Source organism: Mastigoproctus giganteus, chromosome 7 (assembly GCF_048544385.1).
Source record: "Mastigoproctus giganteus isolate SK-2022 chromosome 7, ASM4854438v1, whole genome shotgun sequence".
Lineage (NCBI taxonomy): Eukaryota > Metazoa > Arthropoda > Arachnida > Uropygi > Thelyphonidae > Mastigoproctus > Mastigoproctus giganteus.
The window spans coordinates 31,391,587-31,406,856 of NC_143581.1; the positions used below are offsets into that span (position 1 = coordinate 31,391,587).

The 15,270-nt window shown below is 37.3% G+C and overlaps 1 protein-coding gene across 1 annotated transcript in view; it reads right to left on the minus strand.

The window, feature by feature from the left end:
- The window catches only part of LOC150082786 (zinc finger protein 236-like), a 95,555-nt gene that overhangs the window by 23,489 nt on the left and 56,796 nt on the right, over nt 1-15,270 (minus strand). The window contains 2 exon segments of the mRNA XM_090378282.1: nt 10,308-10,648; nt 13,781-14,061. Of these exon segments, the coding sequence (XP_090234408.1) occupies nt 10,308-10,648; nt 13,781-14,061 (622 nt within the window).

The following is a 15,270-nucleotide window of genomic DNA, read 5'->3' on the forward strand; positions in this document are numbered from 1 at the left end:
TGCCTTGAGAATTTATTGCAGCTCTCCACTACTTATTGTTGTGAGTTGAGTTTCTCGAAATTAACAAACATTAAATCAAATAAATGGGGAAAACTGATGTGCGTTGAAGACAACATCAGAGTCAGTTTATCTGAAACACATCTTAACATATATAGAAATTGCTCAAAAGCATCAAGCTGAGGTGTCTCATTAAAATATTTCGGTAAAAACTTCCAATTTGTATATTTGACGACTAAATAAAATATCTTTGGTTTGGACTTTATTGAAATATATTGGTTCTTTCTTGATTGAATATACAGTATTTTTTTTAGTTATAACCACTACATAATTATATTTGATAAAGTGTGCCCCAAAATTCACATTATTTTTCAAGTGTGCCATGAGTCCAAAAAAAAAAGGTTGACAACCACTGGCCTACACTATCATTGTAGTTTGGCTAGTCACTCTTTTTTATTTTCCTCAGGGAATTCATTACACTCATTCATCTTAAACAGTTTTAAACATCAATCACCTTTTACAACATGAGAACTTCAATTCAAGTTCCTATTATTGGAAACAGTTGGCCAAACATAAAACAAAGAAATATATGCATTTTTATGATAATAATTATATTATTATTACCATAAAAGTCATATATTCAGGAATCAAAATTCTATTATAGAGCTAATGAAATGATAACTGAATTGTCTAATCAGAAGCAAAGATAGTATAATGTTATTTTTATTCTTGCTGATATATGTGACACGTTAACAATCAAACAACACCGGATGTGATACACTTTGTGACTAGTTTATCGGGTACAGTGCCATCATCGAAGGAATCAACTACTCCATCACAGGAGATTCCTTCAGAATAGTTGTCATGTGTCTGTGCCAGGCTGTATAAAGCAGATAGTCAAATAGTGAGATAGGGTGTGTGTGTGTGTGTGTGTGTGTGTGTGTGTGTGTGTGTGTGTGTGTGTGTGTGTGTGTGTGTGTAATTTAACAAGAAAATCAGTCAACAGTGAACTTAAGTGAAGTATAGTTGGCAGGGATCTGTTGAAGCAAGGATCATGGACACCCTACTTGGATGGTCATGCACAACAGTGTTTAAGGTGGACTAAGAATGGTCCAACAGCCAAAAAATATCAGCCAATTGTGGTACTGTGGTCAGAGATGTCTTGTTGATATGAAAGGCCAACATTTGAAAAGGATTATGCAGTTTAACAGACAGGACACAATTAGTCAAATGACAGTGCAGTACAACAGAGGTGTGCAAAGGAGTATACTGAATGCATAATGCGTCAGGTTCTGTCACGGATGGGACAAAGCAGTGAACAACCTCACCAGGTTCCTTTCTTGTCAGCTAAAATAGTGAGCACAACAAATGAATCCCGATTTCAGTTGTTCCATGCTGATGGCAGAACCAGAGTATGGAGATAGCAGCATGAATCAATGGAACCATCATGCCTGATGCACATTGGCAGTGGAAGTGGGATGGTGTGGGAAATGTTTTCATGGCATATGTTAAATCCTTTGATACTAGTGGCTAAATGTCTGAATGCCAGATCCCCGCTTGAACATTTCTGTTGACTAGCTGCATTCCTTCATGATCACAGTTTATCTATCTGGTAGCACTTACTTCCAGCAGGATAATGTGCCATATTACAAGGCATGTTACAGGAATGGTATCAGGAGCACGAGCAGGGTGACTTTATCATACTTCACTAATCTGCTCTCACTAGATGTCAATCAAATTGGGCATCTGTGGGGTGAGGTGGAACAAGCTGCTGCCATTCAGCCTGAGGCAACTGCAGGATGCAACTCAGTCTACATGGAATTCTTTTGCCACCTCAAGGAATCCATGCTCCAATGACACAAGGCTGTTCAGAGGAGTAAAGGAGGTGCTACCGATAGAGGTTGGTGTATTTAACAAAATGGCCACTCAGTATATATGCAAGTTTAAAAAAATTTCTGAATTTAGATAATGTAGCAATAAGACAAATACCAAAATAACTGAATTAAAAAAGAAGATAAAGAATGTATGAAATTTATGTTGAGAATAAAATAAATGCATTAATCCAACTTGCCAAAGATTTATCTAATTTAAATGCGTGTGCCATCTAACTTGATAGCCTAAACAAATTTAAGGCTCAACTGGACAGGTATTTCGAGCGAACGGAGGGGTGAAATGGGGGTGGTGTGTTTTTTTTTTTTTGGCTGATGCTGAATAAGCTTGCTTTCTTGCATCATATGCCTCTACTAATGCTAATGCTAACTAATAACTTGAGCAATCAAAAGGAAAAAGTTAAAAGTGTTTAAAAAGTGCTTTTAAAACTACCTTATCAACCATTTAATGATTAGGTAACGCAAACATAAGGTCAGCTGTCCTGAAATTATCTTTCAGTTATTATAATGGTGCAAGGGAAAATTGGTAAATTTTAGCTAAAATTTACCAGTGATCAAAGAGGGGAGTAAATAAAAAATGAATTAAATCGAACTGTAAATAACTAAAAATTTTCACAGCATAATCTGGAATTTAATCTAATCCAATAACAGAATTATTTCTCAACGAATTAATTACCTTTCCTAGCTTTTCTTTCAATACCTCTACAACAGCAGTGAGATAGATGTAGTCAAATAATCATCAAAATTGCATCCGGACACAAGAGTTGAACATCACCATCTTATTTAACCATTCAGCTAACTGATGTAACTCAAACTATGATTACCTGTTGTGCTGCACAAAGAATTTCATGTATTATCATCCTCTAAGTATTTCTCATCATTGGCTACTTTAATTTGCATTTAGGATATTATTCCTCATATGCAGAACCTTATATTTAGCAGTATTAAACTACAATTGCCACTTTCTAACCATCTGTATAGCCAGTCCACATTGTGAATATTTCACAAGAATATTTAATACCCATCTGACCTTCACACTTCTGCAAATTTTGACAATGTGATCTGTATGCTTTTATCAATGCCATTTAAGAAAGTCTGAAAGTTTGTTTGTTTGGTTATTTGGTTTTTAGGAGCATTAGCAACTAAGGCCATATTGCTCCGGGAATATGTGGTGATCATTCCCTGACCTTTCCGCATCCTCCGTATTTGGCGGTGACGGGCTCGAACCCCGGTCTAATCAAGAAGCGTGTGCTACGCACTGCTGCTTCTTCCAACCTGGCTACGGAGGTGCCAAGTCTGAAAGAAGAGGGACACTAATATAATGCTTGAACAGCATGTTGTATATATTATCTAGATCTAAATACTTAAAAGAACTTTACGTGTGTAAAGTTTACTCTAATTACTACATAACTAACAGAATATAATCAAATGTAATGATCGTAGGGGTTAGTTTTTGTGATGGTGTAATAGCACTATCACAATCACTGAAGAAGTGGAGGATAAAACATCTGCAGAACATATAATTATTAGCATCTATTAATAATAAATAAATTCTAAACTTTATGCAGGTGAAGTGCTTTATTTTCAAGTATTTAGATAAGCATTTGTGACTGTGGTCCACTGATAACTAACCCCAGTTTCCTGTCTTTCAAACATCCCTTGATCCCCTGAGAATCTTGCCTGTAATCTTAGTTGCTGCTCTAATATGAAAATAACCATTTGTGAAGGACCATGTTAAATGCTTTATTAAAGTCTATGTATATAATTTCAAAGTTGTTTTTTGACTTCTTGGAAATACCATGGTAATTTATTGAGTCAGATGAGCATGATTTCTCCATTATAAACCCATGCTATGGCTGGGTTTGTAAAGGGGAAATCATGCATCATTCCATTCTTGTAAAAATGATCTAAAAAATAGCATCCAAGATCATAGATTCCATAATTATCCTAGCACAGAATGAAAACTTACAGGTCTGTAGTTACCTATTTTCTCTTTAGTTCCACCTGTGCAAATGGGAGAGATGTTGACAATTACCCCATAGTCAATAACAATAACATAATTAATCCTAATAGTTTGATGCAGTCATTAGCTACCACAATTGCAAGTGTCATGGAAACAGCAAGCAAAAATGAAAGAATTTATTTGAGAGGATGTTATTTGTGCAAAGTGTTTGAAAGGTCTCTTAGCTTTCCCATAGCTGACTTCTGACTCTGATTCCTTGGCAGTCAAACTGAACGATGTTTGTTTCTCAACTAGTTTCTACTTAACCTGATTAACAACTACCATCAATAAAATTATAATTCTAATTAACTTAACACTGCAATTTGGCCACAATGAGCACTGGAAAAGTTTGATGCCTTTTAATTGTAAAAGAGCTGCCAGAAGGAGAAGCTAACACAGTACGAGTGTACTAGCTTGTTTTTGTCATGAGAGCTAATTCACATTATCATATGTTCCAGTGGTTGGTAGTTTCTCAGCCCTTACCCCTGAAATAGTAGATTTTAATCAGTGATCGAACAGGATATCCCACATAAGGGAGTAAACTTAAAATACTTTCATTTCTGTTCCTAAATGCGGAGTATAATCAGCCATATTATTGGTATGTATGACTAAGAACTGTGCGTGAGTGTGGGAGCCTGTGCATGTGTGCTAGCAGCAGCAGATGATGCGAGAAAGCAAGCTTATATAGCATCTACACTTCACCCAAATTTGTCTAGTTCTCCCTTGAATTTTTTTAACCCATCTACTTCCAATAACAACAGATGGAAGCTTGTTCTAACAATCAACCACCTGCTGGCTGAAAGCAAACTTCCACACACCTATCCTGCACCCATCCATTCTCATGTGTGTAGTCTCAGCAAGTGGAAGAATACCATTAATATTCAGCTTACTCAATCTGTTCAAGGCTTTAAACACCTCCATCAGATCTCCCCGCAAGTGCCTAGTCTTGAGATGCTGCAATTTGCAGAACCGAAGCCTTTCTAGGTAAGAGCACCCTTTTGTTCCCTTCACCAATCTGATTGCCCTTCTCTGCACCCATTCCAGTAGATCTACATCCTTCCTAAAGTGAGACCTCCAGAACTGTACACATTACTCAACATATGGCCTAACCATGGCCTTATACAAAGGAATAATTGCCTCCTTATCCCTGTTAGCAAAGTTTCTGTAATGTTTCTAGCAAAACCCCATGAGCTGTCCTGGTAGCATGTCTGCACTGCTCAGAGAATTTCATGCCTAACTGTACAATTACCCTGGGACTTTTTCATTCTCCACAACCCTGAGTGTAGCACCACACAGCTGATCAGTTACTCTGGGGTTACTGCAACCCACGTGTAGTACCTTGCATTTGTCAATGTTAAACTTCAATTGCCATTTCTCAGAACATCGACCCAATTTTCCTACATCTTGTTGCAGTAGCTCACCCTGATGACTGTCATTAACCACTCGGCCAACCTTTTTATCATCTGCAAACTTAGACATTAAGCCTGATATACCTTCATCAATATCACTGATAAATATAGAAAACAACAATGGTCCCAGCACTGAACCCTGGCAACTCCACTAATAATATTAGTCCACAAAGATCAGTGCCCACTGATAATCACTCTGTCTTCTTTCACTTAATCATCCCTTTATCTAGCAGTAACTTGCCCTTAATACCACATTGCTCCAGTTTGTACATCAGTCTTTTATGTGCACAGTATCAAAAGCCTTTCTGAAATCCAAGTATATGATATCATAATTATTTTTTGTCCAGTTCCTTGGTCACTGCATCATAGTAACCGATAAGATTTGCTATACAAGACTGCCCCTTCACAAATCCATGCTATGATTGTAGTATAATTGCATGCCTGTCCAAATGGTCCTGCATTACTTCTTTAACCAATGATTCCATTATTTTCCCTGGAACATCAATTAAGCTAACAAGTCAGAAATTACTCGTGTCACCTTTTGATCCCCCTTTATGAATTGGGGATATATTTGTACATCTTCAGTCCATAGGGTCCTCCCCTGAATCCAAGGATGCTCTCATAATTATGGCTAAGGGTTTACTTACCTCCTTTGTTGCCTCTCTTTATATAATCAGTTCAATTCCATCTGCCTCGGGTGCCTTTTTTTAATGAAGAATCACTGCTGATAACCAGATCAACAATTTTCTGTCTACTCCTTTCAGTTATCACAAAATCATTTAGCTCCTTGTTAGAGTTTGATAAACTTCTGCCGTTCCCTTCCCTAAAGAATTCCTCATATGTGATTGTAAATGCAAAATATCTATTCAATTTGTCCGCAACCCGAGCAGGATCATCAACAGTTAACCCACAGACATCAAGTGGCTCAATGTGATTCAACAACCCCTTCCTTCTATTGTTAATATAATCATTGAGGTCTTTGCCAGACACTTCTCATAATCTGCCAAAGCTTGTCTAACCTCCTTCGTAGCTTGATTACAGACTAATTTATATCTACCATGGGTGCCTGTATCACCTGATAATTTATAAGCATCCCATGCACTTTTCTTCTCTGCCATGTGTCTCAATAGTTCATCTGACATCCATTTAGGCCAAAGTCTTGAACAGTATTCTTTGTTGGTATGAAAACCTTGTAGCTTCTTTGATTACTTCCCTGAACACTTTCCATTTAGAATTTGCTTTTGGTAACATCCCACTGCACACAATTTAAAAACTGTCTGAGACCTCTGTAGTCACCTTTACAAAAGCAAAAGCCTTTCCTTTTACCCTTGACAGTAGTTATGTCTTTAAATTACACATTACTACACTGTGATCACTGCCACCCAGTGGGTCTTCTACCTGAAGATGCTTAATTAATGAAGAATCACTGCTGATAACCAGATCAAGAGTATTGCTTCCCCTTGTTGCCTCTCTAACATTCTGCTGTAGAAAAGAGTTATCCAAGAAATCCACAAAAGTCTTGCTAGTGTGTGAGTGACCAAACCACAAATTCCAGTCGTTTGGGGAAAGTTAAAATTCCCCATCATGAAACATTCTGATTTGCTGGCCCACTCTATTTTCCTGTATAGCTGTTTGGTATACTCATCACAGTCATCTGGCCTGTAACACACTCCTACTCTCAATTTGTTTTCTTAGTGCTTATATCACACCATACTGACTCAACATTGCACTTGTCACCCAAGTCAACTGGATGCACTGCCTGAGATTTAATATTTTTTTATAACTAAAAGCATAACCCCTGCACACCTGTCCTGTCCTGTCCTTCCTGTATACATCGTACTCCCCATATGCAAATTCAGCATCACTTATGTCTGAGTGACAGTCTCTGCTATTCCTACAATGTCTGCATTTGTTGATTTAATCAGTACATCAAATTTATTTACAATGCTCCTAGCATTAGTGCACATGCAAGTATAGATGCATGCGTTCTTATTCTAAGTTATCCTAGCACAACTCATGTATTCATTTGTTCCATGATGACCCACAGCAGGGCTAGAAATTCCAGACACCTTGCTTTCCAAGTTGCTGCATGTACCAATAGAAATGCAAGAATCACTTTCACCAATGCCTGTGGCTCTATTAGTCTGTGTCTCCCCCCCAAGCTAGCAGTTTTCCTTTCCACCTATCCTTGCCTTGATAGCATCAGCAAATATTCTTGCACCCCTTCTATTCAAGTGTATCCCATCCCTGTAAAAACAGTCTCTCCTGTTAACAAGCACAGAACATGCTGAGAAAAAATCTACCCTATGAGCCTTGCACATTCTCTCCTGTGCCGAATTGATTAATAAGGCTCTCAACATATGCCCCCTCCTATCATGTCTCCTACTCTTAATATCATTAGTGTCACCATGTACAACAATATCACCGTTTGTGTCTTTAAAAGATGATATCTGCTCTGTCATCTACTTTTGCTCCTGGCTGACATACCCTGGTCCTATTCCACCTATCCTTCTTGCACAACATATTACCCATTGCCTTTACAATAGAATCACTGACAATAACTCCCAAGCCACATCACTACCTAGCCCCAGTGGGACCAGCGCATTCTGACTTGAAGATTGTCGCTGTGTTGCCTGATGCACGAGTGAGCTCTGGTGTTTAGTTGGGCAGCTGACAGCTTGATGGGCTCTATTTTAATTCCTTCAAGGGCATCTACTCTACTCTTCAAACTCTCATAAACATCCATTAGAATGCTGAGTTAGTGCCTAATTTCTTTACACACTCTGCACTTAGCGCACACGAAGACATCCTCCTTGGCTGGATCATATCCTGCTCCAGAAAGTTCTGCAAATATTTCACAAGTTGCACATTTTTTAAGGCTGTGGTGCACTGGCAAATTGCCCCTTCGGTTCTCCCCCGAGTCACGTCACGTCACGTTGCGTCACGTCACACACACACACACACACACACACACACACACACACACACACACACACACACACAGCACTTGTTTCTCCTCATGACAAAAACATCTACATCTAGCACTCATTATGACTAAGCTACAGTGTTAAGTTAAACAGAATGATTATGTACAAATGGTAGAGAAAATCTCCTACTTTGAAGATATCAAATTAAAAATTAATCACCATATACACAATTAACATATTGTTAGTTATTTTATTTATTTTTTTTTTTTTAGGAGCATTAGCAACTAAGGCCATATTGCTCTGGGGATATGCAGTGGTCATTCCTTGACCTTTCCGCATCCTCCGTATTTTGTGGTCACAGGCTCGACCCCGGTCTAATCAAGAAGCGTGTGCTATGCACTGCTGCTCCTGCCCACCTGGTTACGGAGGCGCCCATATTGTTAGCATCATTTTGTACATAGCTGCATAATAAAAGTAAATGAAGCTTGCATAAAATGCATTATTATTCAAATCCCATATTGCAAATACCTTCAAATAAGTTGCTCTACCTAAGCAATTTCAATAAGTATTATTTCTCCAGAAGGAAAGTATAATGTCATTTATTCTCAGTTGAGTGCAGCCACTCAGCTGGCATTTTTTCAGAGTTTGCAGTCTCCTTACCAGCGGGCAAGTTATGACTTAATTCAAAAATATGAGATGTGCTAAAAGGTGCAAGAAGTTAATAATTCAATGCAAATTTAAGATAAAAAGCATCAATGAAAATTATGTATGACTAATATGATTTTATGCAAAATTTTATGCTTTTATTATACAGCTATGTATAAAATGATGTTATAGCTTAAAAGTACATTACTTGTATATATTTTCCACAGAACCTGAAGCTTTTGCTCTAAAACTGCATGGAATTATAGGTTTTTATACCTTCTGGAATCCTATGTAGGCTGTCATCTGTCATCACAAGTAGGCTGTCAGCTCTTATATTCAGGGTGCCTACCTGCCCACTGATGAGGAGACAACAATCTCCAAAACAGTACCATCAGGAAGGTAGCACATCCCCTGACATATAAATGGCATTATATTTCTGGGGAAATGCTACTTATTCAAGGTGTGTGGCAATTCCTTTGAAGGGAACCATAATACGAAATGATGTATAATTATGCCATTTATTCAAACTTCATTTGTTTATATTATATAGCTACATACAAAATGATACTACAACACTAACAGTATGTTAATTGTTAAATGGAATAATAACTTTTAAATTAAACTTCTGCTTGTCAATTTACAATCTGTCAATTTTACATAACATACAATCTTACTGACAATAGTTTTCACTCAAGATTAATAAAAACTAACAAAAGAAACCCAAATAAACTGGGTAAGTACATCATACAGTTTGATTGTTAATAAAGCAACCAATCAGAGTTGGCATGAAAAACTAATAAAAGTTAATAGAAAATGACATATGGCGTGTAGTCAAGTAAGATTTTCAATTAACATAACACTTTCTAACCACATGATAATTTAGGTGCAAACTGCAACAGGTTTATGCCTGTGAGGCATTACTGCTACATACAAACTAGAATGAAGCTGAAAGCCAATACTTACTCCAGGAAGCATAACAGCATAGGATCTCACTCAAAGTAATGCAATTGCAAGCCAGGATTAAGGTGGGGAGAACCGTATGGGAGCAAACATAAAAACAAATCTCAACTCTTATTTCTAGCACTGTAGTGCTGCCCAGAATCCTTTTGGGTATTTTCACTTGATAAAGAGGTGCTAATGTTTATTTTAATTTACTATTTTTTTGAAACTTTAGAAAACATATAATGGTTAAAACGAGCAATGGGTTTAATTGGCAATTTTCAGCAATCTCATTATAACTAAGTTTGACTGTATGGTGATTGAGTGCAAATGACAGAGACAGTCAACTACTTTAAAGATGTCAAATACCATATACGATGCATAAGTTAAGCAGGGAAACTACAGCTTACTAAACAATCATTTTGAACTTTCAAATCCTAATCTATATTTTATTACTTTTAAAATTATTAATAGTCTAAGTAGATCTTAACAACATTACCAGTTGTTCCTTGGGGGCCCTCCAGATGTAATTTCAGATGGCGACGATACATTGCACTGGTGCGATATGTTTCTGTGCAAAAGGTACAACGAAATGGCCGAACACTACTATGAATTACCATGTGGCGTGTAAGAGAACCATTTGTAGTAAACTCTGCTTTACATATCTGACACTTAAAATCACGGGCTCCTGTATGTGTACGAATATGTGCTCGCAACACACCCATTGACACAAATGTACGATTACATTGAGGACATCTATATGGTTTTTCTCCAGTATGAGAACGAATATGCTGTTTCAGATGGCTAGATTTCTTGAATGCTTTATTACAGTAGGTGCACCTTATGAATAAAAAATATTCCTGAATTAAACACTTATAAGAATTTATTCAAATATAATTAATAACATATTAATCTTCAAATATAATTAGTCTTATTTATGGATTATCAGATACAGTAAAGGAAATAATGTAATTATTTCATTAAAGCAAGACACTTGGTTTAGGAGCAGCCATTATGTTGTTGTTTAGGAATTTTTTGTGCATTGGGTACTTTAGTTATAGTATGTCAGCTCATATGATTTATTATGTATTGTAAGCTTTAATCTCGCCAATTGTAGTACTTCCACTATTTTTATAAGACATTGGCTGGCGCGCCAAATTTGTAAGCTCTTGCTTTTCTTATTTTAATTATAGTGAGAATGCTTACTTTAATTTTAGGTAACACTTGTTATCTTTTGGGCCACTGACTACATCAGAAAATTTCAGGATTACTTATACCTTTTGCTAGAGACTGAGTGAGGCAATGAACAACACCTGATAAACTTAACATGTTTAATTATAGAACAAACAAATTTATACAAATATTTATTCACAACTTTTCCTATTATGGAAGTTTTCCAAACATAACGATTACGACAATTCCATTTAGAATATCTCTTCTCAAATAAAATGATTACAAAAATTCCAATTAGAATATCTCTTCTCTAATCTAATTGACAATCTAACTAGAGGTTTCATTACAATCTCAAACTTGTTAGTCCAGCTGTTCCCTAGGCTAAATAAACTAACAGTACTTTAGGACTCCAGAATGCCTTTTTCTTTCCAAATAGGATGATTAGAAATAATAATACCAAACAATACTTACAATAAGTTATATTTTTCAGTGTTTAGGATCAGCACCTTGACCTTCCCACACCTTCTGTGACGACTTCCTCATCTAATACCCGGCTTTTTAATTCATATCTTCCTCTCGACTCACCACGATTCCTCCTTGCTGCCTTGAACCTAGTTGACTGAATAACCCTTTTATGTTGGCTGGAAATTTCTCCTTTCTGAAATCCAGCAGAAAGCTTGCCGCTTCCCAACCGACTATCTCCACGACTATTCTTGGTAAAACCAGACTACGTCTCCAGAACTCTTCCTGACTAGCACTTATCACTCCCTCTATCATTAACTCCGTTACTAACTTCATCTCAGTTACTCACTCTACTACTAACCACTACTTTGCCACTCCCTCTGTCATTAACTCCTACTCCATTACGAACTCTTTTTCCTTCTGACGTTTATCCTTATATATATCCGCGACTTCTCGGCATACCTCAAAGCCTTTACTGACCCCCCCCCCCCGTTAATAGAAATGTTCATCGTAATTCCGCCCGAAATTTGCATGGTGTCTTATAACTGTAGTAACGTTCGTCCCCCAAGTGTTTTTTTTTTTTTTTTTTTTTTTTTTATATATAGTAAGCCCTAGGCTTACACTTCTAATGAAACTAATGAATAACCCCCCCCCCTTTTTTTTTTATATATAGTAAGCCCTAGGCTTACACTTCTAATGAAACTAATGAATGACCCCTGTATTCCTTGTCTAAGAGTTTTATCTTCTGGACTACAGTTATCCATTAGATTTATTCCCCCCTCTGATAACCCTTCCTTTTGCCTGTCCTCTGTCTGTATATTTTTCCATACCGTGCCGTGGCCGCAATTAATGCAGAAGCCTGATTCCTGCCAAAAATCTAATCCTAATATGGTGTCATATCTCTTCCCCTTTATCTGCTTGGATACCAAAAAACTGTGTAATATGGGGTTTTTTTCCATTTCCAGTGTCACTGAGGTAGTGACCTCATAATCGGAGATTATTTCAGCTCCTCCTATTCCTTGTAATTAAAGCCCAATTTCCCTTTACAATTTGTTTCTGGTTTCGCCCCCATGTCTAAGGCCCCCTTCTGCTTCCTTCTACTTACCTTACTTTTTGCTTTTTCCAGCGCTCTGACCCTTTCAAATCCGGTGGTGGTTTCTCCTTTAGTTCTACTTACACCCCTATATTCTCTTCGGTTTCCCTGTTGTAGGCTTATTAACTGTGCCTGCGGTATTGGGTTTTTCAAAGCATAAATTGGGTGCAGTTGAGTGAGGTGCACCGAATGCTCCATTACTTTAGTCACGCCTACTTCTATTATTTTCTCGGCAAAAATGTGGTTATACTGCTCCAATAACCCCTGTATTCCTTGTCTAAGAGTTTTATCTTCTGGACTACGGCTATCCATTAGATTTATTCCCCCCTCTGCTAACCCTTCCTTTTGCCTGTCCTCTGTCTGTATATTTTTCCATACCGTGCCGTGGCCGCAATCAATGCAGAAGCCCGCTTCCCGCCAAAAATCTAATCCTAATATGGCGTCATATTTATACAAATATTTATTCACAACTTTTCCATAATAGGAAAAGTTGTGAATAAATATTTGTATAAATTTGTTTGTTCTATAATTAAACATGTTAAGTTTATCAGGTGTTTTTCATTGCCTCACTCAATCTCTAGCAAAAGGTATAAGTAATCCTGAAATTTTCTGATGTAGTCAGCGGCCCAAAAGATAACAAGTGTTACCTAAAATTAAAGTAAACATTCTCACTATAATTAAAATAAGAAAAGCAAGGGCTTACAAATTTGGCGCGCCAGCCAGTGCCTTATAAAAATAGTGGAAGCACTACAATTGGAGAGTGCATTACAATTGGCGAGATTTAAGATTACAGTATGTACAAATGTGTGTTCACTGACCACTATGATTTTGTTCTTTTAGAGGATTTTTTGGTATGAAACTCAGTCATAGTGCACTAGTTCATATGGTACTCTAGTTCTTATGATTTATTATTATGTCTGTACAAGTGTATTTACTGGCTGATTTTCACATTATGTGCACTGCGTGGCCACTATGCAAATGTGGATTGTCAAACAGAATAGTTAGTAAAATATGTTGAAGACCAAGTAAGATGTGGGTTCTGGTTATCTAAGGACATGGTACTTGCCCTTATCTTTAGGATTTTTGGTGCATCATCTACTTAGGCCAATAGTGTGCCAGTTCTTTAGCATTAGTAGAGGCATACGATGCAAGAAAGCAAGCTTATGCAGCATCAGCCAAAGGTATATAAATATTTTGAGGGGAAAGGTCTTGCTTTTTATATTAATTTTTAATATATAACTTACTTAAAAGATCTTTTGCCCCCTTTTGATTCATGAGCTTCTTCTTCTTCCTCTTCTTCTTCAGCTGGTTTGTCTTCTAGACTTTCGTCAACAACTGTAGCATTCTCTACTGTCAGCAATGCAGATTCCTGAGCAGTTCCACTATCACTTTTAACCCCTTGAACAACAACATCCTGAGGCTGTAATATATTTGCCATGCTTGTTGTTCCAAGGGATTCAGTAATCAGAGCTGATGCTGTTGTAGCAAAAGTTCCAGCCAGAGCTCCTACATCAAGAGCATCTCCCTATGCAAATAACAAATCATCTAAATTTTACAGGTTTCTAAAAAAGTGAATAAATAAATAATTTAAAAAAGTGTTCTCAAACTCTTAAGTTGTTCACATATAGGCTGCCTACCTGCAAGCTAATAGCTGAAATAATAGCTGAAAAGCAAATTTGTGGATTGACCTAACATGACTATTATGACTCATCTATTCTTTAACAATTCATAATTTCATATACAGACACTCATTTAATTACGAACCACAAGCTGCAAACCATTTGTAATTACATGTGTATTTATATTTATTAAAAAAAAATAGATATATATATATATATATTTAGATTGTATTGAATGTCCTGCAAAATAAATGATTTTATATGTTGAATATATGTAGTAACAATGACATACAGTCTTGCACATGGAAGACTGCTGCACAAATTGGAGGTGTGGCATTGGAGGCAAATTGCTGCTATAGATAAAGGGATGGTTTTAGGAGACCGGCAGAATTACTTAACAAGTACAGGTCACTGTTGAACAAAAGCCGAGAATTAGGGTTGAATTTGAAAGTGTCTGCAATTCTGCCCAGACACGATAGGAGGGAGTATATGATGAGAGCCTTGTCGATCAATTCGGCCCTGGAAAGATTGTGCAAGGCTCAAGGGGTAGAATTTTTTTCAGCCTGGACTGTACTTGTTAACAGGAGAGATTGCTTCTACAGGGATGGGATACACTTAAATAGAAAGGGGGCAAGAATATTTGCTGATGCTATCGAGGCAGTGTTAGGTGGGTCGGAAAACTGCTAGCTTGGGGGGAGACAAAGACTAATAGATTGACAGTAGCCACTGGCAGAGGTGAAAGGGATTCTTGCACTGCTTCTATCAGAATGAGCAGAAGCCTGAAAAACAAGATGCATGATATATATTCAACTCTAGCAGTAAGCTACAGAATCTTGAAATAACTGGGAGTAAAGTGGAGGAGAAACTGTTGAAGATAAACACAAGAAAGGTACCCGGGGTGGATGGGATCTATCCAGTTATATTAAAGGAGGCAGCAAAGGAAGTAAGCAAACCCTTAGCCATAATTATGAGAGCTTCCTTGGACTCAGGGGAGGTACCCATAGACTGGAAATGTGCAAATGTGACCCCAATTCACAAAGGAGGATCAAAGACTGACACGAGTAATTATAGACCTGTGAGCTTAACTTCTGTTCCAGGAAAATTAATGGAGGCAC